The 22,707-nt window shown below is 40.7% G+C and overlaps 1 protein-coding gene across 2 annotated transcripts in view; it reads right to left on the reverse strand.

Annotated features, from left to right (window-relative positions):
• Positions 1-472: 472 nt before the first annotated feature.
• The window catches only part of LOC112080462 (uncharacterized), a 42,578-nt gene continuing 20,343 nt past the window's right edge, over positions 473-22,707 (reverse strand). Inside the window, exons 2-3 of one of the 2 annotated variants that reach the window (XM_024146247.2) lie at positions 16,008-16,158; positions 473-2,236 (exon numbers count right to left, since the gene is read on the reverse strand). In XM_024146247.2, the coding sequence (XP_024002015.1) occupies positions 1,098-2,236; positions 16,008-16,158 (1,290 nt within the window). In that variant the 3' untranslated portion in view covers positions 473-1,097. The remainder of the gene's footprint in view (positions 2,237-16,007; positions 16,159-22,707) is intronic. The other variant, XM_024146248.2, reaches the window with a different exon arrangement.

Raw genomic sequence — 22,707 nt, forward strand, 5'->3', positions numbered from 1 at the left:
AAAGTACTGAGTAAAGAGTGAATACGTATGTAAATGTAATATTCCCATTTTATTTTTAATACATTTGCCTCAAAATTCTAAAAACCTATTTCTGCTTTGTCATAATGGGGTATTGTGTGTCGATCAATGAGGGGGAAAAAACTATTTAATACATTTTAGAAGGCTGTAACCTAACAAAAGGTGGAAAAAGTCAAGGGGTCTGAATACTTTCCGAAGGCACTGTATTTACCATGTTSTTGATATTGTTGCCATTTCCACCTGGTATTCACTAACAAACWAGTTATTTCTGGTATACAGAAATGACTGATCCAATATGAATCGTGCAGTGTTACTATTGCATTATTATGCAATTACAATTTAAACACTTTCTTAACTTTTGTACTAAGTTTCAGCACACAATCATAAAAAAAATGTGTGGATTGACAATTTATAAAATGTATAAGCATTGTTAAAGGTGTGGGAATCACACAAGCATGTTTCATTAATAAATCACCCTTTTATTTAAAAAAATCCAATGAATCATTTTTTCACATCAAGTTTAAGGTTTATGAATCAATGTTGTCATGGATTTCAACGTACAAACAATTCACAATCTAAATCTGTGTAAGAACATTTCATAAATGATTTAGATTTAAAAAACTGACTATAAAATAAAGCAAAAGCAAAACTGCAATTTTACATGTTAAGGGAGAGTGTGCGACTGATATTTAACTAAATGTAGCCAGAGTAAGCATTTCTGATCGTACCCATGCCCTGTTATCTGGTACAATGGAAGGACCAATAGTATCAGCAAGTCGTGGCACGGCCTACCAGGCACAGTGCCATCGGCACGCTGATTTGATTCACATAGGTTATGGAAACTTAAATCAGTGGAGGACTTACAGTGAGGCATTTCTTGATCCTCTCTAAGGTGATCAGAGATTAGCGGGTCGGAAAGGAGATATACCATGCAGGTTTGGGGGCTCGATTTCAATGTCAAATCAGTCAAATCAGGAAGTCTCCTGAGTTAAACTTATCTAAAAAAAAATATTAAAAAATGTTATTGACTCCCAAACCTGGTGCTGTGTGGAAATCAGGTTTTGGGCAGGGGTTAGAGGTCAGGTTTCACGGTGGAAGTCCCTCTTCCCGCCCGTCTTACTGACCAGCTTGACGTCCGTAACGATGATGTCATGACTCACCGCCTTGCACATGTCGTAAAGCGTCAACGCCGCCACCGTGACCGCCGTCAGTGCCTCCATCTCCACTCCGGTGCGGCCTGTGGTGTGGGCAGTCGCCGTGASAACGGCTGCGAGTCGGCTGGCGTCGAGGTTGAAGGTGACGGAGATATGGTCTAAGGGCAGCGGGTGGCAGAGCGGGATGAGGGTGCTAGTCTGCTTGGCGGCCATGATTCCCGCTAGTTGCGCTACRGCTAGCGCGTCGCCCTTAGCTAACTGGTTGTCACGGAGCAGGCGGAAAGTGGTGGGGCCCAGATGAACGGTAGCTGTGGCTGTGGCGCTTCGCCGTGTGGGAGACTTGCTGCCCACATCCACCATGGAGGCCCGGCCTTGGGCGTCAGTGTGTGTCAGTTGGGCGGTGGTGGGGTTGTCTGGCTTAGGGTAGTGAGAGGAATTTGCATCCGCCCCCAAGTGCTCCTGTGTGGGTTGTTTGAGTTTGGCTTGGGGGACATCTCTGGAGGTTTGTCTGTGGCACAGCCTTATGCTATGCTGGCTTAGGAGGTGCTCTGTTTTGGCGCTTCTCAGTAGTGTGCAAAGGGAAGGAATCCCAGAGGTCCTTGTAGAGGAATTCTTTATTAACTTTGGRCCCCTGGTAAGTGTGTACCTGAGGCAGTCTGTGTCATTGTGACTCAACACATTTGTGTGTGTGTCAGAACCAGCAGCTTTGGTTTGATAACTGGGGGTTGCCAGTAAGTCACCGATCCCATATTTGCTGCTGGGGGCTACACTAGAGGCACYGTCACCCCCGTAAAGGCTTCTTTTGACAATATGGGACCACTGAGGGATTCTTCCACACTGGTGGGTTCTCGAGCAGCTGACATCAGGTTGCACTGTTGAAACAGTGTAGCCTGAAAGGCACGAAACATCCTTACTGTGTTGGCCACYCCCGCTTCTGGAGTGGTACTGTTGGAGGGCCATAGCTGAGGTGAGGACTCTAGGATGGGGGACATAGGAGAGGGGTGTGGGGGACCCCTGGCTGATTCTGGTCTTGGGCAGGGACAGAGGCCTTTTGGCTGTGGTGCCTGAGAGACAGGGAGGAAATGAAGATGAAGGTTTAGGAAGGCAACTCGAAAATATAGTCAAACATCATTGTAATATGGTAATGCATTGTCATTATTGTAATTCAATCAGTGTTAGTGATTTTATTTTAAAAGTTACCACATGACTTAGAGGTCATAAAGGCCTCTATCCAAGCAGAAGATCAATGTTTCCCATTTTGCATGCCAGAAGAATACAATGTAGCTGAAAACACAACTCAGAGATGCACATCTCCACTTCTTTGACAACATGGGCAGCGCCATTGAGGGCTTTCACCATTTTGAAGTAGTTGAAGTGGGACATGCTAGTGAGTTAAGGATAACAGAATTCTATCCAGGTCACCAGGATGGTTTAGCAAATTAATTATACTCCTGAACATTCCATAACTGCAGGTGGCAGTAAATCACCTACCTTGGCTTTATACCTGTTCAGACTTTACACACTCCAGCACAATAGGTGGTGGCATGCACCTTTACCGTTAACTAACAAACTTCCAATTTACTCATAGAAGTAAAAAGAAATGATATGAGCTCTCTAGTACATTTCTATGGGTTCACTTTATCAAATTCAAATCAAAATGGACTGAGGGGACAAGATTAGGAGAGAGGGGGAAAGCGAGTGCGTGAGTGTTATGTACAGCCGCACCACCCACCTATTTATTTTTTTTAAAGGAAGGCGAGATGAGTCAGGAGAGAGAAAAGAGGTAACAATTTCACCTTGTTTGAAATCTGAATCAGTGTGTGATCAAAACGTAACGTTATGACTAACTACGATTCCCTGAAGGAGGGAAAAGAGGTACAACATACTATGGGAAGTCGCGCACTTGGTTGAAGGAGCTAAAACCACGGCTGACAAGACCAAGGAAAACTGCGCCTCCCTGGAAGCCCCGCCGTCCACAGGTGATAAGCGAGAGGGTCGGATTAATTCCCTYAATTTAATTCCACTCTTCACCGAKTCCAGGAACGGKCGGTGCGGGGCCAAATAGGTGTTKTACCTTGTTTCCCTCCTTCAGGGAACAGTAGTTAGTCATAACATTACGTTCCCTTTCAGTCAGTCAACAACAGTACAACAAACTATGAGGAATAAAATCATGCCCCAAGCCGATCCCAACGGATATTAAATGAAACCATGGCAGACTACCCAGACTTGACCCCGCCAGATGCGGCAGTCCGGGTATTGCGCACACGGCATGCTGTCTAGTGAACTTCCATTGAGAGCATCTCGAACTGGCTGCATCACCACTTGGTATGGCAACGTGCTACAGAAGGTGGTGTGAACGGCCCACTATATTAACTAGGGCTGAGCTCCCTGCCGTCCAGGACCTCTATCAGGCGGTGTCAGAGGAAGGCCCGGAAAATTGTCAAAGATCCCAGCCACCCAAGCCATAGACTGTTCAGTCTGCTACAGCATGGCAARCAGTACCGGAGAGCCAAGTCTGGGACAAAGTTTCCTGAGCAGTTTCTACCCCCAAGCCATAAGACTGCTGAATAGTTCATCAAAAGGCTACCTGGACTATTAGCATTTACCATMTTTTGCATTGACTCCCTCCTACTGGACTCTTCTCACGCACAGTGCATCGAGAAAGTATTCAGACCCCTTGACATTTTCCAATTTTTTATACATTACAGCCTTATTCTAAAATCGCTTAAATACTTCCCCCCCCTCAATCTACACACAGTACCCCATAATGACAAAGCGGAAAAAGGTTTTTAGAAAATGTTGCACTAAATAAAATGCTAAATTCATCAATACCTTATTTACATACACCACCGTTCAAAATTTTGGGGTCACTTAGAAATGTCCTTTTTTTTGTCCATTAAAATGACATAAAATTGATCAGAAATGCAGTGTAGACAATGTTGTAAATGACTATTGGAAACGGCAGATTTTTTTAAGGAATATCTACATAGGCCCATTATCAGCAACCATCACTCCTGTGTTCCAATGGCAAGTTGTGTTAGCTAATTGAAGTATCATTTTAAAAGGCTATTTGATCATTAGAAAACCCTTTTGCAATTATGTTAGCACAGAAACTGTTGTTCTGATTAAAGAAGCAATAAAACTGGCCTTCTTTAGACTAGTTGAGTATCTGGAGCATCAGCATTTGTGGGTTCGATTACAGGCTCAAAATGGCCAGAAACAAAGTACTTTCTTCTGAAACTCGTCAGTCTATTCTTTTTCTGAGAAATGAAAGCTATTCCATGTGAGAAATTGCCAAGAAACTGAAGATCTTGTACAACGCTGTGTACCACTCCCTTCACAGAACAGCGCAAACTGTCTCTAACCATAATTCAAAGAGGAGTGGGAGGCCCCAGTGCACAACTGAGCAAGAGGACAAGTACATTAGAGTATCTAGTTTGAGAAACAAATGCCTCACGTCCTCAACTGGCAGCTTCATTAAATAGTACCCGCAAAACACCAGTCTCAACGTCAACAGTGAAGAGGCGACTCCGGGATGCTGGCATTCTAGGCAGAGTTCCTMTGTCCAGTGTCTGTGTTCTTTTGCCCATCTTAATATTTTATTTTTATTGGCCAGTCTGAGATATGGCTTTTTCTTTGCAGCTCTGCCTATCGTTCRAGCGAAGGCCTCCTAAGCGTGTTCCAAGTCGAGAAAAACTACACATAAATCATGAGTATCTTTCAAAGAAACAGTATAACYGCATGATCTSGACCCCGAACCCGGATTTGCCATCATCGTCTTAGACGCCTTCTACTTGTTCCTGATTAGGAAACGTATGAGTACAAAAACAAACTTCAGCAAACAACGTCAACACAACGTCCAAATACATACAACATGGCGCCGACAGACATGGTCGGCCTGTTTCTAGCTCCTAGCAAACTTTTTTTGTGCGTAATTTCGTACAAATTTCTGAGAAAATAATGTATTATTACCTAGTCGGAAATAAACTTTTGGATATTAAATCAGTGGTTCTCCACCCTAAATTAGAGCAGAAATTCAACTTCCCTGTATTAGATCCTTTGTTTGAACTTCCCAAGGCAGTGCTATTCACCCCAGGGGCTGCACCAAAACACTGATGCCGGAAAATATGCAGGAGTGGGGCCCTACTCAGACTCTGGCGGTGTGCATAACATTCACMGCTTCAGAGTATATTACTCGTTAGCGTTCAGTCCCTGGACAATAAAGTAGACGAGTTCAGGGTAAGGATCTCCTTCCAGAGAGACTAACATACTGTTTAATAGAATCATGGCTCTCTCCGGATATATTGTCCCCGTCCATTCCGCCAGCGGGGTTCTCTATCCATTGCGCGGACAGGAAGGCAGAAGTGTTTGTTTCATCATTAACAACTCATTGTGTGATTGTGGTAACGTACAGGAACAAGTCCTTAACTCAAAACAGGAAGCTCCCGTGGTAAAGACTGTTCAATGTTGGTCTGACCAATCGAAATCTATGCTTCAAGATTGTTTTGGCCAAGCTGCGCCGCAACTTTTGAAGGACGAACCACTGTAGACTCCCAGCCAAACTCAAGGAGCTGGGGAGAAACACAAACCAAGAAATAGATAGGATTGATATACTTGAGCCACCCGAACTCGACTCACCAGCAACAGTATACAACTACAGTTATACACTTTTAGGACATACTGTAGTTGGATTTTTTTTCTACATTTAAAACCTCTACAGGATTGSTGGGTCACCCTCGGGACGGTTGAGCTAACGTAGGCTAATGCGATTAGCATGAGGTTGGAAGTAAGACATTTTTTCTCCTCAGGACATAGACATATCTGATATTGGCAGAAAGCTTAAATTATTTTWAATCTAACTGCACTGTCCAACATACAGTAGCTATTACAGTGAAAGAACACCATGCTATTGTTTGAGGAGAGTGCACAGTTATGAACTTATATTTATTTATAAACCAATTAGGCACATTTGGGCAGTCTTGATACAACATTTTGAACAGAAATGCAATGGTTCATTGAATCAGTCTAACACTTTGCACATACACTGCTAACTCTAAATTGCACCTGGGCTGGAATAATACATTATGGCCTTTCTATTGCATTTCAAAGATGGTACAAAAATAAAAACATTTCCACAAACTTCAAAGTGTTTCCTTTCAAATGGTGTCAAGAATATGCATATCCTTGCTTCAGGTAGTTTGATTTTGGTATGTCATTTTAGGCAAAAACATTTTTTTTAAAGGGTCAGATTCTTAAGAGGTTATTAAGGCTTTGTGTCACACACACACACACAACTGGCTATAGTGCTTTGTCGCCACCTACTGGCAAACCATAGCATTGAATTCAGATTTGATCTTCAAATAGAACCAATCGGAGGAAATGGGTTTGGAAAAATCCTCCTAATCTGAAGGCCCTTAATAAATACATTCAAATAGCCTACTGGTAAGAAACAGACCAGTCAACTCCAGCACTAGGGCTGAGTCTAATTATAGCAATGCAATGTCTAARACACCTATCAGACAGACCTTGATAGTCCTGCATCCAATAGAATTCTGGGTTTAACGGTCCTCCGTGGCGGATCTTCCCTGGATGAAGGCTTCGTCTGATGAGTCAAACTTGTGCCTGGCTCCTTTGAGTTTGATCTCAAGTGTAACAGGAATGAACAYGATATCTGTTTGAACTCGTTAGGAATAGTCTGGGAAKAACATAATTGTAGATCCCTTCCATGTCACCGGTTTCTTCTCTCTCGCTGCTCAGAGAATATCCTCCTTCAACTAATAATTTAGCATGTTGACCCTCATTCTGTTCTCTTCTGGGCGGTGCCCTCAATCTCAAGTGACCTCTCAAACTGGCATTCCAGCATATTTGGGAACGCCCAAGATTGAAATATTACAGTGACACCTTCTGTTATGCAAATTATCAACAGGGTCTTGTAAATTTTGCAATTCCTTCTGGATTTCGCCTGCTGGACATTTCKTTCTGACAGTGCCATTCTCCAATGATGCAACACGGTCCTCTGTTTTGCTAACGCGGGTGGTCGGTGTATTGATTTTCCCTTCCATTTCCTCCATCGTGGTCTTGATTTGTGGGCTCGCAAGTTGCAGTGTCTAGCATAGCTGGCCTATTTGGCCCTTAAGCAGCCTCCATTTTCTTGCTAAGCTTGGACAGTTGTGTCTTTAGTGAATCCTTGCGCACTGTGAYTTGCAGCTATACTGGTTAGACATGTTATTTTTGGTTTTAACAAAATCTGCCTTTTACTTGTAGGAGTACAACTATCCCCCAAAATGGGTCAGTATTGTTGCAAAAATCTATTTACTGTTGTGTTCGACGTAGCTCCTCAACTACACAGCCATCCTCGCCGAGAGCGCACGTGAACTCATTGAGCAAGGCACTTATCCCTAGTTGCTCCAATAATGATAATGGCAGACCCTGGCCGTGACCCCACTCTCTACAGGTGTCTTGGGGAGTTAGAATATGCAAAAAAAAAAAAAAATATATATATATATTGCAAATACGACAAATATAAGCACTCACCAATTTTGTATTATTATAAGCGTTTGTCGGCAGTTATCTTGGCCAAAGGCTGTCCAACCAAGTACTAGCCCCGGGGTGCCAATAGTTTTGTATTTTATTTATTTTTGATATAAAATGAGTTCTGCAATGTTGAAAATCAACAACRTGTAGAGACTAAAAGTATTTTAAAAATAAGTTAAGAAAAGTGCAAGGGTACCAACATATACTGAACAAAAATAAAAACGCAACATGGAACAATTCAAAAGATCTTGCTGTTACAGTTCATAAGGAAATCAGTCAATTGAAATAAATTCATTAGGCCCTAAATCTTTGGATTTCATGACTGGGCAGGGGTGCAACCATGGGTGGGAGCAAGGCCCACCCACTGGGAAGCCAGGCCCAGTCAATCAGAAAATAAATTCTCTAMTAAAAAGGCCTTTATTATAGACAGAAAAAACTCCTCAGCACATCCACCCTCCCCCTCAGAAGATCCGGCAGTTGAAGAAGYCGGCTGTCGAGGTCCTGCAGTTGTGGTCTGCAGTTGTGAGGCCGTACWGCCAAATTATATAAAACAACKTTGGAGGTGGCTTATGGTAGAKAAATGAACCTTCAATTCCCTGGCAACAGCTTTGGTGGACATTACTAGTCAGCATGCCAATTTAAAGCTCCCTCAAAACATCTGTGGCATTTGACAAAACTGCATATTTTAGAGAGGCCTTTTGTCCCCAGCAGAAGGTGCACCTGTGTAATGATCGTGCTGTTTAATCAGCTTATTGATATGCCACACGTGTCAAGTGGATGGATTATCTTGGTAAAGGAGAAATTCTCACTAACAGGGACGTAAAGGACCTCCACATCCGGCTTCTTCACTCCAGTCACCCAAGTCATCGACTGTTCTCTGCTACCGAATGGCACCGGAGCGCCAAGTCTAGGACCAAAAGGCTCCATAAGACTGCTGAACAATTAATGAAATGGCCACCCGGACTATTTACATTGATCCCCCCCCCTTTTGTTTTTACGCTGCTGCTACTCGCTGTTTATTATCTATGCATAGTCACTTTACCCCTACCTACATGTACAAATTACTTTGACTAACCTGTACCGGTACCCCCTGTATATAGCCTCGTTATTGTTATGTACTTTTCTTGTGTTAAATCAAAATGTTTTTACTTTAGTTTATTTAGTAAATATTTTCTTAACTCTATTTCTTGAACTGCATTGTTTGTTAAAGGCTTGTATGTAAGCATTTCACGATAAGGCTTGACATATCAATAATTGTARCTAAGAATTGCTTTATTCTTGATCCTTGATTTAAATTACTCTACTGTTGTAGTCGGCGCATGTGACAAATAAAATTATACTTGATTTGTCTTGTTGAAAAACAAATGATAGTCCCACTAAGCTGTAATGAATGAAATTTACTTTGTGCATCTTATCTTTGGTGTCTTAAACAATCTTGGTTCCGGGCTGTGTCTGGTCAAGAGAGGTGGAGGGCCCCCTCCATAGGAACATCTGGCAGAACGCCCAGAATATGTTCTTTACGTTAAGATCGAGACAGAGCCAGTTCTTGGTCACCTCCATGACCAAGGCCCTTCTCCCCCGATTGCTCAGTTTGACCGGGCGGTCACCTCTAGGAAGAGTCTTGGTGGTTCCAAACTTCTTCCATTTAAGAATGATGGAGGCCACTGTGTTCTTGGAGACCTTCAATGCTGCATACATTTTTTTTGTACCCTTCCACAGATCTGTGCCTCGACACAATCCTGTCTCGGAGCTCTACGGACAATTCCTTTGACCTCATGGCTTGTTTTTTGCTCTGACATGCACTGTCAACTGTGGACCTTATATAGACATGTGTGTGCTTTTCCAAAGCATGTCCAATCAATTGAATTTACCACAGGTGGACTCCAATCAAGTTGTAGAAACATCAAGGATGATCAATGGAAAAGCAAAAATGGAAAAKACTCAATTTCCAGTCTCATAGCAAAAGGTCTGAATACTTATTTTAGTTTTTATATATGTGTGCAAAAATATCTAACCTGTTTTTCACTTTCTCATTATAGGCCATTGTGTGTAGATTGATGAGGACGTTTAATTTGATCAATATTAAAATAAGGCTGTAACGTAACAAAATGTGGAAAAGGGAAGGGGTCTGAAGACTTTCCAAAATAACTTTGTAGAAAYCTTTATTTAATGTAATATCTTATGTTGTTCTTGTATATTACTGTTCTGTACGTTTTATGTTGACCCCAGGAAGAGTAGCTGCTTTATGTGCAGTAGCTAATGGGTATCCTAATAAACTAAACTGGTGAGCTGTGACGCCATCCCAACCAGAACACTAAGAAATAGAATGAATAGAACAGGCGTCCCCTTTCAAGTCAATGATGGTAGAATGGGTGGACTGGCAACCATTGTGAGTGAATCCATGCCAGGAAGTAAATTAAGTATTATCTGTGCTTTGATTTGTTGACTCAACTGACATGACACAAAATACATTCCATTGCTTGAGTTAGCATCATCTGAATGAACATTTAACATAGCAATCTAGCATCAGTTGATAGATCATTCACAATTGCCATGGAAATTGTATCACAATACCAGGCAGCCATTGCAAGTGTACCAGTCAAATTGCCAGGGTTAGAGCTTCCATGCCTGTTCTATTTAAACACGCTTAACAAATTGCCAGGGTTAGAGCTTCCATGCCTGTTCTATTTATATGCCAGAACATCCAGTTTAAACATGCTTAATTTGCTTTCCCGCCATGAGGTGGTTCAGCTTCGGTTGTACAATTCCCCCTTTCCCCCCCCATTGCATACTTCAGATGCACTGTACTAAAACCCCCACAAACATCCAATGCCTATGTGGTTATATTGGCATCTACAAGCTAGCACCTCTAACAACTCAACTAAAAATGAGATACACAGGCATGCTTTGAATTATTGTGTAAATCCTGTATTATCATGAATGGGAATCTTGGATGATGAGTTTCTAAAGATTCTGCCCAATGTGAACATCTCAATGGAGTGATCGGTAGGATATCACATCACAAGATACAACACACAGTCTTGGCGTAGTGAATCCATTCCCCCTCACACATGCTGCATTAAGTTGAAGCATGTGTAGAAAAGGAGACGGTAGTGAGCCTCGTCTCTGGAAAGCACTTACAAGCCTCTCTCTCCAGCAAGGGGTTGCCTTATGAATCATTGATAACTGAAGTTAATACAAGATCTCAGATCTAGGGATGTGACAAATGGAGAAATGGAGAAAAACATTCTAACATTTAAACTGCAMTTTTGTGGTTTTTCTTTAAAACGATAAGAATTCCTACAATTCCATGGGAAAGCAGCTGCACTGCTGCCAGCAACGTTTTGGGTCTTACGGTGCGTTGCACCGTGTCACTACGTCACGCGTCATTAAGCATTGCACCTGTACTACCATTACTGTACCTCAATTCCAACTCGCAAAGTTAGCATTTCCTTCTCAAAGAATTGCCATACAGGACTTCGCTTCTGTCGCTTGCTTTTCCCGAGCATTTTTCCAACTGTTAACGACGATGATGTAGTGGTGGAGAGTCCTTGACTCCTTGYACGTCGCTTCCCATTTCTGAGTGTCAAGATTCGATTCCATTAGAAATCTGCTTCTAAGAAACAGAATGTTTTGGAATGGAGGACACTGATTAGTTGTCGTACTTCCAAAGACACAAACATTCACATCTTTCATAGCGAGGTTAGGAGGGGRAGTGGCACAGTATAGGCAGGTCAGCCACCAAGCAGACAGAGTCAGAACAGTACGATAGGCMSATCTATCGGAAATCAAAAGCTAMGCGCGACRTACGCCTAGTTTCCTGAAACGAGTCAAATTTAGGTTAGATATTACTGCATGGTCKGAACTAGAAGCACAAGCATTTCGCTACACTCGCATTAACATCTGCTAATAATGTGACAAATAACATTTGATTTGTGACTCGTTTCAGGAAACTAGGCGTACGTCATGCGTCAGTACTTCACAGGAGAGCCATTTGAACGTAAAACTTTTTTATTTTTTTTATCTAAATGCATTTTGCTGCAGAAATACCTTTTGGAACATGTGAAATTTCATGTGCCTTAATAATACACTTCTATGCCATCTGTAAATATGAATGAAAGAGTTAAATTACAAGCCTAGTTGGTTTTGCCACTGATGGATTCTGTTAAAATGTAACATGTTTCAAGTTTAAACTGTAGTTTGTTTGTATCCTGTTTAGTGAATGATTACTGAGTATTAATGGAGTTTAGGCCATTAAACTGTGTGCATGCTAATTTGGAAAGGTTGACCTAATCAGATGAGGAAATTGCCTACGATCAGACAGCAAGGTCAGGCCCACGACAAGAAAGGACCATGGACATTCCACAGGGAAGTTATGGCAAACTCTATGGGGTCATAAAATGTATAGCTGTGGAGGTGACACCTAAAGKAGGGAAGAGTATAAGATGTGTTGTGAACWTTCTAAATGTACRCACTCAGCTGACAACATCCTTGGTATTAAACACTTGGAACTTCTCTTGAGCTTTTGGTCTCAATTCAACTTACTGTTGCGAGTTAGAATATCCTCACTAGGGTAGAGGGCASCATTCGGGATTTTGGATGAAAAGCGTGCCCAAAGTAAAACTGCCTGCTACTCAGGTCCAGAAGCTAGGATATGCCTATAATTGGTAGATTTGGATAGAAAACACTCTAAAGTTTCCAATACTGTTACAATAATGTCTGAGTATAACAGAACTGATACGGCAGGCAAAAACCTGAGGAAAATCCATCCAGGAAGTGCTATTATTTTGAAATGCCTGTTTTCCATTGAAAGCCTATCCACCATACAAAGACTTATGACCTAGTTCACGAGCCCTATGGCTTCGCCAACAAGTGGCCATTGTTTCAGGCTTTTACTCTGAAAAATGAGGGAGAAACAGCACTTTCAATGAGAGGACAGTGGAAATCTCCAGACATGAGTCCAGCTYGTGACCGGGAGCAAGCCTTTCTCGTTTCTCCTTTTCTATTGACGAAGCTATTGTCTGGTTGAAATATGATCGATTATTTATGACAAAAACAACCTGAAGATTGATTATAAACATCGTTTGACATGTTTCTACGAACTTTTATGGTACTTTTTTGATTTTTCGTCTGTCTGTTGTGACTGCGCTTTGTTCCAATGGATTACTGAACAAAACAGAGGGACATTATCRAACAAAACAAACATTTATTGTGTAACATGGAGTCTTCGGAGTGCAACCATATGAAGATCATCAAAAGTAAGTGATACATTTTATCGCTATTTCTGACTTTTGTTACTCCTCTTCTTGGCTGCTAACTGTTTGTAATGATTTGTCTGCTGGGCACTGTTCTCAGATAATCGCATGGTTTGCTTTCGCCGTRAAGCCTTTTTGAAATCTGACACCGTGGTTGGATTAACAAGAAGTTAATATTTAAACCGATGTAGTATAACACTTGTTTGTTTCATGAATTTCTATAATGAGTACTTCTGTTTTTGAATTTGGCGCTCTGCAATTTCCCCGGATGTTGTTTGAGACAGTAGATTACTGAACAAAACGGTGGTTTTTGGATATAAAGAGGGACTTGATCGAACAAAACCAACATTTATTGGGTAACTGGGAGTTTTGTCAGTGTAACCATATGACCAAAGGTAAGTGATTAATTTTAGCGCTATTTCTGACTKTTGTTGCTGGTTTGCTGTTTGTAATGATTTGTCTGCTGGGCGCTGTTGAAATCTGACACCGTGGTTGGATTAACAAGAAGTTCATCTTTAAAAATAAGTATAACACTTGTATGTTTATAATGAGTATTTCTGTTTTTGAATTTGGCGCTCTGCAATTTCACTGGATGTTGGCCAGGTGGGACGGTAGCGTCCCACACCCCTTAGAGAGGATATACAAGGTGCAATTTCAAAATTTCATTGTGCGTAGGGCTGTTGCGGTGACCGTATTACGACCACACCGGCGGTCACGAGTCATGAAGGCAGTCAAATTCCACGTGATCGTTTAGTCAAATAATTAGGCTTCTCCAAGCGCTGATGCTGCTGATGGTCATTAGTAGCCTACCAAACTTGCTAACTGCCTGGTACTCAGCACTTTATTGTCCCTCTAATCACTCCGATGTCGATGCAAATGTGTTCGAAAATCAATCACTTCAGGCTATGCAATTGTGCAAGATAACAGTGATGGCCTCTACTGAAAAGAGGAGRATGAGCTTTTTATAGGCCTACTATATTTATTTCTCAACTTTCCTAATATTAAGCACATTGCTTATATTTAAAACAGGAGTATAGACTACCTGGCTGGCATGAAAATAAACTACCGGGAAAAGCGTCCTCGATTCGCATAGACGACAAGTATTTTTTCCCGCGCCCCTGTTTCGATACAGKTGCATGATAATGGTCCATTCTAAATCAAAAAAAAATTCACACATTATTTAGTATACATAACGACAATATTAAATCAAGAATAGTCTGATGGTTGATAATATTAGCCTATCACTTGTGTATTATATATTATCACTTGTGAATGATGCCTAGCATAAGAAACAATGCCTTTTTTTAAATCATGGTCACACACCTCATGTAGCCTAGCACTAAAGTGGCCAAAAAACTTCTTAAAATTAAGCACATTAATCTGCTTTACAAGGGGTGCAGCACGAGTTTCAATTTTGGGGAAGACAATTTTCACCATAAAAATGCACCTTTATAATAAAAGTATTACATGCATAATTGCATTTGCGGTCACTTTTGATAAGTGTTTTCCGCTAATAGAACATTTGCGCTTATCGCCTACTACCATGTGCGCATTGCTACACATATAATGTGWAGAAATAGCCGTCAGCCACATTGCATACATTTTTTTTGGTGCTAGTGGTTGTATTAATTTGAGATCTATCGCATCCCACAACTGTTCGAGACTATATTTGGAATATTTATTTCTCGCACAGAATAGGTCGACCTTTGTACTATGAGAGATAGTAGATTTGACATAGGCTAGTGCTTTTGCTATTCGTTTAGGCCTGCTCATCTTGTTGGCTGACAAAAATGTGGACAGTTCTTCCAATATCTACCTCAGAATTGGATAAGGACACGCGCAGTTGCGTCCCCGATGGGTCTGTCTTCACTTGTAGCCTGTGAGAAATGCCTGATCACGTGATGGAGCGCAGCACTCAGGGAGAARTGCACAACGGCCACTGGCCAAAAAAGSCATGGATTTTTTTGGGGGTGCATTATGKCCACAYAAAGGGGATTCCGCCGTGAAATTCTAGTCATTATCAAGTGCTTGTCAAATTTTGAATGAGTGACTGATGGTGTGTGTACAGCCTGCGCACAAAAACAAARCAGGGCACATGCCTTTCAAGTAAGTGACTTTTTTCAAATCATCATTTAAGTCGCATCATGCAGCCTCGCAATGTATTAAAAAACAAAACATATAGCCCAACGTTTGTAGAACAACTAAAGTTACATTAAATTAAGCATATCGGAATATATATTTTKGTTAACCGCTCAACACAGAATAGCAACATGTGCGCACTCCCTCAAATCGTTTGGAGAAAATATCCTTTATTTTTTTMTTCAGCTTTGATCAATTGTATTTTTCATAATATAAAATACTGCCACGGAATTCTAAGCAAATCTTGCCTGCTAAATGAACTAGTGTAGCCCACAGCCATATGGCATAGAGCCAGATCAGGACCTAACTTMAGGACAACTCAGAGTATGCTATTCTGTTCCTCTGAAATAAGACATTTTCTTCATATCATGCTTCTTTAGACCTGTCTAAAATAAATAATRGATTTATTGTGTAGTCTATATTACATTGATTTACTAGACTTTTTAAAATGGAGATGTTCCAAAGGTCAGCATCAGTGGCTTGTAGGCTGTGTGTGAAAGTGCAAAATGTGTTTGTTAATTAACAGTCAATTACCATGAAACCGACAGTTATTTGCTTGACAATCACCGGTTGACGAAATATCGTGACCGCCACAGCCCTACTTGTGCATCAGCAGAGCAACTGCGCCCCTCATGATGAGATCAGATGTTGTGTCACCTAGCCCTATCAAAGTTGCCTATCCCGGACCTAGGCTATCGGAAAGCAAGACGGAGCTATTAGGCTAGCATTTTGTTTATCTGATTMTTTCAGGGGGTAAGGGGTGAATGACAAATGCAGGACAGTTCTCATGAATAAAAGACAAGTTAATGTGACAGAGATGAATCACCCACTATTGGCGAGAAATTGAATAATTTTAGTAAATTTCTCTATTGTTCAAAAAACAATTATTATGGTGTCTTAAAGCCACCTTTGTCATGCTTACAACGAAGGTTGCAATCCCCCATCATGGAGACGCGCAGGTAGCTGCGTCTTCGACAAAAGTCGCCTGTCAGGAAGGCAGAGAAGGGTAGAACGTCCTCGTTTAACCTTCGCCTCYGGCCCCCTGGGACAGCCACCTCCTGGGCAATAACAATAAAAGACAAAAGAAACTGTGAGCAAACATCTTTAAGGAGGCTTACTTAGCCTGCATTTTCTGTGCTTCATGTCCAAATCATCTTAAAGTAGGCTCACTTTATTGAATTAGACAAYCAATTTTCGAAACTTTAGGATGATTTGGGCAAAAAATTGCTAATATCAGGGATATTGACTTGAATTTTTGGCCCACAAATACTAAAAWGACAGCATTTGGAGTTGCAGGTAAACAAAACATGGTTGCCTAATGACTGCRTAYAGGGTAAGGAAACCAACATGCAACTTTGTCCCTTTACTCAGGTCTGTTTCTTTTACCTTCAGTAAACCTGGCAGGTCAATWAAGAGCAGCATCTTATTTACAATGACAACCTGGCAAGTTGATGGTAGTATATTTTTCATAGGGGAGAAAATAAGTGAAAATGCAGAGGTGTGTATGGAACAACATGGTCAAGGCACTATGTTCTTCATGTGGAAGCAAAGCAGCAATAATACAAAAATCAGGGATTCGGCATAGTCTCTCTGGTTGAATGTCTATGTTCTCCAGATGAGTCTGTCAAATGAAAACCTTGATTGCATAATTGCAAAGGAAACTAATGCAACTCATACYGAATACCAGTCTAAACATATTTTTCAAAAATGTGAAGTGTCATCAAATGTGTGATCAATTACAATAACTACATGGACAAATACATGGATACACAAATACTGGAATGGTTTTGCATCCAGTGCTCTTTCACTGACAATACAATTGTATAGGGTACAATTATAAAGCACTGTGCATTATTGTTAAACAATGAGACCCGAGGGGGTGAGGTATATTGGCTTTATACCATAAACCCCCAAGCGGCCTTATTGCTATTATAAACTGGTTACCGTCAACATAATTTTTTTGTTGTCCAGCAGCCAAAGGCATAATTCTAGTCATGGTAGTCATATTAGTAACCCATGCTAGTTAATACATCTTTAGATGTCCCTTCTCTTCATTTCTAACGGATATTCTGTTGCATTAGCCTCATTGCTTTTTATTATTATTATCATCAATGGTTGTATGAATTTTGGATCGGTCATCCCAGAACTGCTTTTTTAAACCAGACATTTTTTTTTAAATCGTCCCAGGGATGACAGGACACCCTTAATTCCGAGCCCTGGAGGGAATATTTTATAAAGACAAAAAGTATTTGGTTGTATTTTTTTGATTGCAATATTTTATAGGCTACCAAGGGTGGCCAACCATCCTCCAGGAGAGCCTTAAAAAGGAGAGTTGTATTTTGAGACAGGCTTGAATATGCAAAGAAGACAATAGACATAGTGTACATCTTTGTCATTCTCTATGGTAAAAAWAATMATTCATTTTATTTTGTAAAGTGGCATCTTTACAAAATTATGTAAAAATTGTGTTTCTTTTGGGACAAGAGACTTGATCTTGTCCCACTCAGTCCGAAAGACAAGTGGCTAACAAAGCTAATGTCAAGCCCTTTTAGTGAACATAGCTTGTTTGAGTTGGAGTTCCATGAGAATTCGTAAAGACTTGTGTTGATGCATCTGAACATTAGGAGTTTACTTCCTAAACTGGATTACATCAAGATCTGGGCTATGCAGACAAATCCAGACATTCTGGTATTGACTGAAACTTGGATCTCAGGGGACATTCTGGACTCTGATGTCAATATTAAGGGTTATCATGTGTTCAGAGCTGACATACAGAGTAGAGGTGGTGGAGTGGCAATTATTATACAAAATAATTTCTCTCTCTCATAGCTGAAATCCATTTCCCTCACCCAAAAATTTGAGCTATTATCTTTAAGCCATTGTCTGGAGAAACATGTATCCATAACTGTTATAGGGGTCTACCGTCCTMCCTTGGCTAACCTTTGTGCACTTGAGTTAAAAAACAAGTTGTTTTACTAAATCAGAAGTTAGTCCTGGGTGACCTAAAACATGATTAGGAAATGCAGGCTTTAGACAATCTAAAACACATGTGTAATGATCTAAACCTAACCCAGCTGGTGACTAAGCCTACATGTTCCAAAGTCAACTCTGATTGATCTTATATTAACAAAATATGTTTCTACTGGTGTCTTCACCCAAGGCAATAGTGGCCATTGCCCAGTTGCTTGTGTTAGAATACACAAATCTAAGCCTTTAATATCAAAATGTTTTTTTATTATTATTATTTTATTTTTTTACATTCTTTATTTTAGTAACCTTAATTGTATTTCAGCTATCCATGAACCTGATTTAGCTTATGTAAATGTTATTATTATGTAACTGCTCTTTCAGATTGTAAATGGGAACCATACTAAATTCTGGGGGGGAAAAAAACTGTCAAATCCCTGAAGGGTTGTACTTCCTCCTCTCTGCCACAACAAATTAACTCAGACACTGGCCTCATTATGAAGAAAAAAAATCCATAATTGATACATTTAATCACCACTTTATTTCAGCCAACTCTCTCTGAAATAACTTTAATAACTAATCCTATTCACAATGATTGGGCTGGTAGCTGATAGGGGAAACTTGCTTAATAATCAGAAATTATATTCAAAGCTTTTCTTTAAAAAGTTATTTACAGAAAAATAAGTCCTGAATGCATTGCTAGCAATAGACAAGAAATCCACAGGGGCCGACCAATTGGATCCTTTTATTTAACATTATTATCAGGAAATATTCAAAAATGGAAATTAGCTTGTGCTGCCACATTGGAAGCGGGGACCGCAGTGATTTTAATCCTTATCACCCYATTTCAGGTCTTCCTTCTCAAGCGAAGAGTCTCCATCTGAGAAATGTATTTGTAAATGTAAACAAAATCAGGGTTTAGGCCTTGGCATAGCACTATTACAGCAACCACATTAGTAGTTAATGATCTTGTCAATGCTTTAAACATTCAAATGAAATGTGCTGCTTTGTTTGAGGACCTGTCAAAAGCTTTTGATCATGCTAGTTTGTTGAATAAGTTATCCACGATAGGCCTGCGTTTTGACACCTGTTCTTGGTTTCATTATTATATTAGTGACAGARGTTAAGTCTGAATTTCTTGAAGTGCACCACAGAGGTCGATTGTTGGACCTGTWCTCTTCACTATTTGTGACCGACTGCCTCGATCTTATGTAGCAAAATTTGAAAGTGTTTTTTACATTGGATAAAATTAGAGAAGTAAGTAAGTAATGGGTAAGTAATTCTGCTTTGAAAGTTGATCAACCCCACTTTTGAGAAAATGGCCCTTGAAAATGTTTGGTACACCTACTGGAGAGCTCTTTGTCAAAACCCATTCAGCATTAACCTTAGCCCCAACCATCTCTTTAAGGATTCACGTGAGCCGAGAGTTTCGTAAACAACCAAAGATTAAGACTAAAAGTGGTAACACTCCAGGTAAAATACACTATCTAGTCCTTGGCATATATCCTAATCTGACTTTGGAACATGCCATGTTGTTTTTTCACATTAACCATCTCTGTAAACACACACTTTATCAAATAAAAGCTAAGTTTGTCACATGCACACATACAGAATGTGTTAACGGTACAGTGATTGTTACTTGCATAGTAGCAATATGAAAACAAAAAGTGTCAAGATAAAAATATTTTAGATTACGCTTACCCGACACACTTGTTAAATTGATGGGTCATGTGAAGGAAATGCTATAACCACCCCAGCCACATCTAGCTAAGTGGATGGGTCACTATTGTTTAGACATGTACACATGTTCATGAAATACAATAGATGGCCGTAATCACCCCCAGACCACATCCAGCAACTATGGGTCATGTAGTCATCTGGCGAGTGGAGTCTTTGTTTCTAGCTAGCTAACAAAAGAACAACATAATCCCAAATCATACTATTGCCAAAACAAACATTGCCATAGCTGTAGTATGAATATGCAGGTAGCTAAAGCTAACCAAAAAGGTCAATGTTAGCTAGCTATAACTAGCAATGCAAATGTTTTCTGATTCTAACAATATTACTACACAGATCATACACGTAACTTTAGCTGGAGAGTCAGCAAGCTAATGTTTGCTAGTTAGCTAAGAGTACACTTTAACTTGCAATGAAAACGTAGCTAGACTATTACCCGTACACAGTGCATTCGGAAAGTATACAGACACCTTGACTTGTCCACTTTGTTACGCTACTGCCTTATTCAAAATGATTACATATCCCCAATCCACTCCTTCAATCTGCCACAGCATAACCGATAATTGAGAATATGTTGCAGAATTGGTATATACACATTTTTCGTATAACAATACCACAGTGTACTTTGCAGCATAGTCGGGGAGATTCACTGTGAAACTGTTTTCAAATGGGACATCCAGGTTTCAACAACTTCACCAAATTCTGTAACTTCTGTCAAAATAGGGCGGCGCTGTTTTCATTTTGATAGAAAACTCTTGAAGTTTCCAAAACGTTTGAATATACAGGTGGGAGAACAAGTATTATACACTGCCGATTTTCAGGTTTTCCTACTTACCCAAAGCATGTAGGAGTACTTGTCATTTTATCCATAGGTACACTTCAACTGTGCATGAGACGGAATCTAAAACAAAAATCCAGAAGAATTACATGTATGATTTCTAATAATTAATTTGCATTTTTATTGCCATGACATAATATTTGATCACCTACCAACCATAAAATTCCGGCTCTCACCAGACCTGTTAGTTTTTCTTAAGAGACCCTCCTGTTCTCCACTCCATTACCTGTGTAACTGCACCTGTTTGAACTCTTACCTGTATAAAAGACAACCCTGTCCACACACTCAATCAAACAGACTCCAACCAATTCCCCAATGGCCAAGACCAGAGAGCTGTTAAGACATCAGGGATAAAAAGATTGTGTAGACCTGCACAGGCTGATGGCACAGGACCAATAGCAAGCAGGACTTGGTGATAAAGTTCAACAACTGTCTGCGCAATTATTAGAAATGGAAGAAGTTCAAGATGACGGTCAAATCATCCTCGGTCTGGGCTCCATTGCAAGATCTCCACCGCGTGGGCATCCCAAGATCATGAGAAGTAGGGATCAGCCCAACTACACGGCAGACTGGTCAATGACCTGAAGAGAGCTGGACCACTAGTCTCAAAGAAAATCCATTAGTAACACACACGCCCGTCATGGCATTAAAATCCGCTGTCAGTCACGGCAAGGTCCCCTCTGCTTCAAGCCAGCCATGTCAGGCCCCGTGCTAAGTTGCCTAATGACCATCTGGATGACCAAAGAGAATGGGAGAAGTCATTGGTCTAGATGAGTCAAAAATTAGCTTTTTGGTTAAACATCCACTCACGTGTTTGAGGAAGACAGAATGGATGAGTACAACCCCAAAACACCATCCCAACCGTGAAGCATGCGTGGAAAACATAATTCTTGGGATGCTTTTCTGCCAAAGGACAGACGTACTGCCACCGTATTGAGAGATGCGATGGGGCCATGTATCCTGAGATCTGGCCCAACAACCCTCCTCCCTCAGTAAGAGCATTGAAGGATGCGGTCTGGTGTGGTCTTCCAGCATGACAACACACCAAGCACCACAGCCAGGGAACTAAGGAGTCCTCCTAAGAAGCGATTCCAAGTCCTGATGCCTAGCCAGTCTCCAGACTAGAACCCAATAAAATCTTTGGAGGAGCTGAAAGTCCTTATTGCCCAGCGACAGCCCCGAAACCTGAAGAATCTGGAAGAAGGTCTTGTATGGAGGAAGTGCGGGCCAAAAAATCCCTGCTGCAGTGTGTGCAAACCTGGTCAAGAACTACAGGAAAACGTAATATCTCTGTAATTGCAAGAACAAGGTTTCTGTACCAAACTATTAAGTTCTGTCCTTCTCTCGAGTATCAAAAATACTATGTCATGGCAATTAAAATGCAAAATTAATACTTTAAAAATCATACAATGTGATCTTTCATGGATTTTGTTTTAGATTCCGTCTCTCACAGTTGAAGTGTACCATATACAAATACAGACCTACATGCTTGCTGTAAGTAGGGAAAACCTGGCAAAATCGGCAGTGTAATCAAATACTTGTTCTCCCCACTGTATCTGTGAGTAAAACAGAACTCATTGCAGCAAACTTCTCATATAGGAAGTGAAAAATGCTGAAACGAGGCTCTGTTCAGGCCTGCTTTTATTTATCGATAATGTATGCACTTCATACGCTTCCACTAAAAGATTCAACAGGCAGTGGAAGCGGAATGTGGTGTCTAGCTTTATTGAGCGAATAAGAGCTTTGGGATGACAGGTCCGGTATTTCTTTGTCTTCCGACGGCGCCGGGTGAGCTCGACATGTCTTCGGAAAAGCGTTTCGGTTTACACGGCGATATCCTCCGGCCTCTGATTTATTGGATACATATGAGCAAAAACATCATACAGTAGTTTTTCAAACCGATTTTACAGTTATTCAACGTTTAATGGACTTTGGAATTTTCTTCTTACCCAAGAGAGATGAGAATGTTCGCGCCACAATGCCTAAGCCAAGGTTGCGAATTCGACAGAAGAAATGGACATTTCTAAAACCAAACAACGATTTATTCTGAATAGGACTCCTCTGT

Source organism: Salvelinus sp. IW2-2015, unplaced genomic scaffold (assembly GCF_002910315.2).
Source record: "Salvelinus sp. IW2-2015 unplaced genomic scaffold, ASM291031v2 Un_scaffold16326, whole genome shotgun sequence".
NCBI lineage: Eukaryota > Metazoa > Chordata > Actinopteri > Salmoniformes > Salmonidae > Salvelinus > Salvelinus sp. IW2-2015.